The 7,549-nt window shown below is 40.2% G+C and overlaps 1 protein-coding gene across 1 annotated transcript in view; it reads right to left on the minus strand.

The window, feature by feature from the left end:
* The window catches only part of cables2b (Cdk5 and Abl enzyme substrate 2b), a 44,877-nt gene extending 43,110 nt beyond the window's left edge, over window positions 1–1,767 (minus strand). The window contains exon 1 of the mRNA XM_007250761.4: window positions 984–1,767. Within this exon, the coding sequence (XP_007250823.3) occupies window positions 984–1,522 (539 nt within the window). The 5' untranslated portion in view covers window positions 1,523–1,767. The remainder of the gene's footprint in view (window positions 1–983) is intronic.
* Window positions 1,768–7,549: the final 5,782 nt, after the last annotated feature.

Consider the following 7,549-nt stretch of genomic DNA (forward strand, 5'->3'; position numbering starts at 1 on the left):
GAGAAAAACACTGGGGCACAGACCCTCGTGCGTTAGTGTAACGTCCATCAGTTACATTTTCTGACTGTTTCAGGTTAAATTTGAACATAGAGAATGGGTATAAAACTTCATTACTTTTTTTGTTTTTCAATTTTTGCATCTTTTAACAAAAATATGATGGAACAATGCAACTCACTTCTGTTATAAGATTAGAATAAGATTAGAAAATTGAGAGAAGACATTTTTTCCCTTTTCCAAATTCTAATTCTGAGGTGCAGAAATAAAAATATGAAAATGAAACCCATTTCTTTTATATCACTCCAAATGGTAAGAATAAAAAAATAAAAATATTTTACCCTCAATTTTCTATTTTCAATTTTAGCTGAAAAAAACTGTAAAAAAAAAACACTAAAACTCAGCTCACTGGTGTCACTCAGTCACCTTCAGTTTTCCTTAATCTTATTTATTCTTAGCTCTTACTTCTTGTTTTAGTTCTTCTATTAGTTCTTTATTTCCTTTTTATTTCTTTCACTATTTTTTAATAGTTATGTATTATTGCCTTTTAACTTATTTTTGAATTGTTTGTTTTTATTATTATTTATTTGTACTAAGTAAAAGTTGGTTTTAGCTTAATTGTAACCTTTTTGTATTAATCTTATCATATTTGGATCTTAATTAAACCAAGTTCTATAGATATTATTCTACTTTTATCTTTTACTGTTATTTTAAAATGATATTTTCTTTGTCATGTGAGTCTCTGTATTTGTAAATGCTCGGCTACATTAAAAATTAGGGTTGCCCTCAATGTACTTCCGAGTCAAAATAAATGTTGATTGATTGACTGATTGATAAACGTTACACTGACCCTGTTGCTTCTTCCACAGAGTATAGAGTAAATAGCCACTTCAAACTTACACACTGAATCACACACACTCAGTAAAAACACTGAGAGAGAGAAACACTGGGGCTCTGAATCAGAGCCGCAGCCGCAGTACTGTACTCACCTCTGCCGGGAGTCCAGCGAGGAGCCGCAGCTCTGGACAGACAGCAGCGTTGGGGACTTGCGCGGCGCCCCGAGCGGAGTGGGCTGGAAGCTGGACGGGGACAGGAGGTTCCCCTGCGAGGAGAACGAGCCGCTCCCCCGCTCCGAGAAAACGTCCTGCTCATAGTCCGAGTCGGAGGACGGCAGCACCAGGATGGGCGGCACGGTGAGGAGCCCCAGCGCCGCGGCGGGGCTGCCGAGGCCGCCGCAGCAGCTGCCGGAGGGGGAGAGGCTGGGGAAGGTGCCGCTGCCGCAGCTGCAGGGAGAGAGTTCCCCCGCCGTGGAGCCGAGGTCGCTGGCCTCGAACTCCGCAGCGCTGAGGGCCGCGTCGTTCAGCTGCAGCACCGGCCGCCCGTCGAGGGAGATGTTGGTGAGGAAGAGCAGCGCGGCTCTCCTCCGCCGCGAGTCGCTCCTCCGCTTGGCGGGCTCTCTGTGAAGTTTCCCCGGGCAGCAGCTACTACTCAGCGGGCTCTGCGCACTGCACGCAGCAGCCGCCGCCATTCTCAAGTGAGGGATGCGAATCTCACACTCAGCGCCTTCTACTCCAGCGCGAGGCGGCGGGCCACGCCCACCCGCCGCGGATTGGGGAGAGCCCGCTGATTATGGTAAATAGGCGGGGAATGCGCGGATGTGATTGGGCGCACGTGAAACAGCGAGGCGGAACAAAAACAACATCAAAGCGTTTTTTTTTATTTGGAGAGGCGCGCGAAGGTGCAGGAATGAACAGCAGTGCTGGTGCTCTCTCTCTGGCAGCTCGTGGGCATCATCATGGTTTTTCTGCGTTAATGTTGGGTCATTATTTTGTTATTAAGCTCCATGTTTGAAATTGTTCCAATTTCCAAAAGCTTGGCTGGAAAAGATTACTATTTTGCTGGAAGAAACTACTACACTTGTATGCTTGTTTTTTATTCTCTTTGAGTCACCACACTTTTTTACAGTATCATACATTTCTCATGACTCATTTTTAGAATTTTTTTCCCCCATTTTTTCTTCTCAATTTACCTAGGCCAGTTGTCCCACCCATTCAGCTGCTACTCAGCTATTTATCCCCATCACTTGTGATGCCACAACACCAGAAGAGTGAAGACTAGCACAAGCCTTCTCTGATACTCTATGAACTGCTACTGATGCATCATTGACGAGTAGCCAGTGTGCTCGGAGGAAAGCGCAGCGACTCAGTTCTGATACATCAGCTCACAGACGCCTTGTTTTGATTGGCATCATCCTAAGAGTTATGAGGTAAAGAACGCAATCTACTCACCCAGAGAAAACAAAGCCAGGGCTTCGGCAGCTGATGGCAAGCTGCATGACTGGGATTCAAACAAGCAATCTCCAGATCATAGTGGCATGATTTATTTCTATTAACAAAAGCTCTTTTCTAGACCTTTCTTAATGTTAACAGTTTTATACCAGGGGACATACCTTATACCCTAAAGTGGACATATTATACCTCTTTTTTACACAAGGTAGAACAGGTCTATGGGCCACCCCACGCCTTACTTTCATGCAGCATAGCTCATAGTCTTTTAGTTAGTCGGCAGAGTAGTATTAGAAGCTGCTGACAATCCAGAGCCGGGACCAGGCCGCAGACAGAGAGGCTTAACCAACCGTCTGCGAGCTGCAAAGAGACGTTACCTAGATACCAATGTATTCAGACTGTGTCTGTCCCCCGAGTGAAACAAAAACATCAAAAAACTAAAACAGTCAATCTAAATAACTTAACTTATATTAAACAATCATATCCAGACTGTAGTACTAACACTTCAAGCCTAAAGATTGGTTTACTTAATATTAGATCTCTAAATTCAAAAGCAGTTCTTGTGAATGAAATCATAACTGATCAGAAATTCGATATTCTGTGTCTGACAGAAACCTGGATTAGGCCAAATGAATATGTAGCATTAAATGAAGCCACCCCTGCAGGCTATAATTATATACACAATCCGAGATTGTCCGGTAGAGGAGGTGGGGTCTGCATACTTTTCCAAAGTACCTTAGTTAGCAATCAGAAACACTATGATAATTTTACTTCTTTTGAGCTTCTTTACACCAGTATAATTAATCCAATTACAAAAAAGAATGCATTTTCCTTAATTAATATCTACAGACCACCAGGGCCCTATTTAGAATTTTTAAAAGAATTTAGTGATTTTGTCACAGACTTAGCAGTAAGTAGTGATAAAGTGATTATAGTTGGAGACTTCAACATTCATTTCGAAAAATTGGATGATCCATTAAAAAAGGCATTCACATCGATTTTAGACTCAGTTGGTATTATTCAAAATATAACAGGACCTACTCATTACTGTAATCATACTCTGGATTTAGTTTTGACCCTGGGTGTGAGCATAGATAACCCGAATATTCGTTCTCAAACCTCCGCAATTTCAGATCATTACCTTCTTTCATTTAAATTACATCTTAGTCATAATATACGTACATCCCCTAGCTACTCTGTAAAACGTTCAATTACGCCTTTTACAGCCCAACAATTTACAGATAAGCTTCCCGATTTATCATCTATAATGTACTTTCCTGTAGACCCAGTAGAACTAGACAAACTAACCGAAGGTTTAGAAAATACCTTTCGCTCTACCTTAGATGTTGTAGCACCCCTTAAACATAAAATAGAGAGACAGAAAAAGCTCGCACCGTGGTACAATGATCAAACTCGTACCTTAAAGCAGTTAGTACGAAATTTAGAGCGTAAATATTGATCAACTAAACTGGAAGTGTTTCACTCTGCGTGGAAAGACAGTCTTGTAAAATATAGAAAAGAACTTAATAAAGCCCGCTCAGCGTATCTGGCCTCACAGATCGAGATAAATAAAAATAATCCTAGAGTTCTCTTTAGTGTTATTTCCAAATTAACTAAAAGCCAGGCAGGTACTGAACCTCAGATTCCAGCCATTCACACCAGCAATGATTTTATGGACTTCTTCGATAGTAAAATTGAAAACATTCGGGATAAAATTAAACAGATAAATATTACATCCTCTCTGTCATCTGGTCTGGCTGAGCTAGAACAAAACCCTGTTACTGAAGTTAGGTTGGAAGTCTTTAACCCACTTCCACAGCTAGAACTAGAGAAAATTATCTCCTCTTCAAACAGCACAACCTGCACACTTGATGCAGTTCCCACAAAATTATTAAAGCAGGTACTACCAGATATAATTAAACCTCTGTTAATGATAGTAAACTCATCACTCACCCTAGGCCATGTACCCAAAGCCTTTAAAACAGCTGTAATAAAACCTCTGATCAAGAAACCAAATCTTGATCCTACTGTACTGTCTAACTATAGACCTATTTCAAACTTACCGTTTATTTCTAAGATTTTAGAAAAAGCTGTGGCCCAACAACTTTGCTCTTACCTGCAAAGAAACCAAATCTATGAGAAATTTCAATCTGGATTTAGGCCTCATCATAGCACTGAGACAGCTTTAGTTAAAATAACAAACGATCTACTTACAGCTGCCGACCAAGGCTGTGTTTCCCTACTCGTACTTCTCGATCTGAGCGCAGCCTTTGATACAATAGATCATACTATCCTTTTAGAAAGACTAGAAAACATGGTTGGTGTAACTGGAACTGCATTATCATGGTTTAAATCGTACTTAACCGATCGCTATCAGTTTGTGAGGATAAATGATATGTCTTCCAGTTATACCAAGGTAAGATATGGAATTCCACAAGGCTCTATATTAGGACCATTATTATTTACATTATATATGCTCCCACTGGGCAAAGTTATTAGAAAACATGACGTAGATTTTCATTGTTATGCGGATGACACGCAGCTCTTCATATCAGCCAAACCTGACGACAGAGTGAGATTAAAGAAAATTGAGGATTGTGTAGAAGATGTAAAATCATGGATGTCGCACAACTTCCTCCTATTAAATAGTGAAAAAACAGAAGTTCTCCTATTAGGCCCCAAAGCTGCTAGAAATAAATGATCAGACTTAATGCTAAATCTGGCCGACTTCTCAGTCACACCTGGTTCAGCAGCTAAAAACCTTGGAGTTATTATAGATTCAGATCTAGCATTCGATAAACACATATCTAATGTTACTAGAACAGCTTTTCTACACCTACGTAACATCGCCAAGCTAAGAAATGCCCTATCACTGCATGACGCAGAAAAATTAGTCCATGCCTTCATTACCTCAAGGCTAGATTATTGTAATGCGCTACTGTCTGGATGTTACTGCAATCACTTGAATAAACTTCAGCTAGTTCAAAATGCTGCAGCCAGGGTCCTCACTAAAACTAGAAAATTTGACCATATTAGTCCAGTCCTGTCAGCACTGCACTGGCTGCCAGTCAAATTCCGCATAGACTATAAAATTCTCCTGTTAACGTATAAAGCCCTACACGGGCTCGCTCCTGAGTATTTACGAGACCTCATCTCCTATTATGAACCACCACGATTACTTAGATCTCAGGGTGCTGGTTTCTTAGTAGTCCCTAAAATTCAGAGGAGCTCTGCAGGAGGAAGAGCTTTCTCTTATAAAGCACCTCAACTCTGGAATAATCTCCCCGAATATGTTCGGGACTCAGACACAGTCTCAATCTTTAAGTCTAGACTGAAAACTTACTTGTTTAGTTTAGCTTTTGGTAATTAATGTTTTTTCCTTTAGATAAGGCTGCAGATTCAGGGGTTCATGGACAGAGGGAATTGTGGTAAACTGAGATGCTGGTGCTGTTGTTCTCCCACTGCACACGATCACTCAGGTTTGTGGACGGTGGAGTGGGTGGATGCCAGTGTTTCAGGGAGCCTCCATGTCTATGTTACCTTCTGGCTCTCTGCCTTTAGTTAGGCTGTTTTATTCAGTTCTGCCGGAGTCATTTGCCACACTCTGATAATGTTTTAATATTCTCAGTTTTGCATAAATCCAGTCAAAACTAATTCCATCTCTCTGCTTTCCTCCGAGTTACTGACTGCCCACCTGTCTGACCCGATACCGATGTTGGACCCTCAGGCTCTCGCGTCTCCTGTCCGGCCAGACTGATGGAAGTTTCTGAAGTCAGCTCTTCTCCACCCCCACCACAGATCAGCTGCTCATCGTCCATCTTATTCTCCACTACAGATTACATCCAAGCCATTAGTGGCGCTATTACACTCCTGAATACATAAAACCTATATGGATGTATAAAAGACTTTTTAAATTTTAATTTAAAAGCCGTTTGACCAGTGGTAGGATGGTCCCCCCTCAAATGTGAGTCTTGGTCCTCCCAAGGTTTCTTCCTCCTCCTGCAGCTCTGAGGGAGTTTTTCCTTGCCTCCGCGCTCACTGGGGGTTCTATATTCTGTATTTTCTATGTTTATTGTTTTGCCTGATTCTTTGTCCTGTAATCATGTTTCTGTAAAGCTGCTTTGTGCCAACACCTGTTGTAAAAAGTGCTATACAAATAAATTTGATTTGATTTGATATACATACAAAACACGTTCATGAATTTCTTTGCACAAAATCACTCTCACTGTAAACAGATCTTACCAACTCTATTATTTCCAGTTTCAGTCCCTTTTAAAAATTAGTCGTTGAAAGGTTCTGTCACTTTTAAAATTATCACAAATAGGCTGCTGCTGCCTATGCTTAATGTTTGCGCTAAGCGTTTACCACATGTTAGTGTTAGCTTGTGGTTAGTGTAAGCTAAATGGTGAAATAGGAACAAGCTAGTTCATCCTTAACTGCGATAGACACACAAAACTCAAACATTACATTACTTACATTTCCATGATAGCCCATTTAGGGAGCTAAGTAAAGTCTTACCTGACAGAACTGACACTTCTCACAACCCTATTTTATCAAGCCAAATATCTAGAATTTACTGGATTCAATCAGTATGTTAAAGTATGTTTCAGCCAGGGCACTGCTCTAGCATATGAAAGTCCAGATACAACCTGAGGCTCTCTAGAAATGTTATCTAGCACAGTTAGAGAGGAGTGTAAATTATGCAAAAACTAAAACAAACTGAAAAATGATGCTACTAATAAATATGTCCATTAAGTGGAATAAATGGAATATTTTAAAAACAAATAATACTGTGTATTGGATTAAAATCAGGAAAAAAAATATCTCGTTTTATATTATTTATATTTATATTATTTTACTCATTTTACCCTCCCCTATTCATGTTTCCTTTCCATAATACTATATTTTGTTGAGTGTGCAGCTTACATTGGTTAACTACTTCATGGTTAGGTTAAATTAACTTGATTAATGATTACATTACTTTATGTTGACAATATATTAGTACCGGCTAACACACTTCCAGTAAAATTTTTAACAGTCATTTGTTTATAGTGTGATCCGGTCAATCATTTGGACCCGAGACTTATCTACAACAGTAATGTACTGAAAATAGCAGCATGTTCTGTTCATGACTGTCAGCAGGGACTAAACCTGTCTTCAGCTGTTCCATTCAGAGCTGATAATGACATAATAACAGACAACAGGCCCAGGTGTCAGTACAACATGAATTCAGTATATAGCCATTGCACAATAAAAATCCACTCTTACTG

The sequence above is a fragment of the Astyanax mexicanus genome, chromosome 13, assembly GCF_023375975.1.
Source record: "Astyanax mexicanus isolate ESR-SI-001 chromosome 13, AstMex3_surface, whole genome shotgun sequence".
In the NCBI taxonomy this organism is placed as follows: Eukaryota; Metazoa; Chordata; class Actinopteri; order Characiformes; family Acestrorhamphidae; genus Astyanax; species Astyanax mexicanus.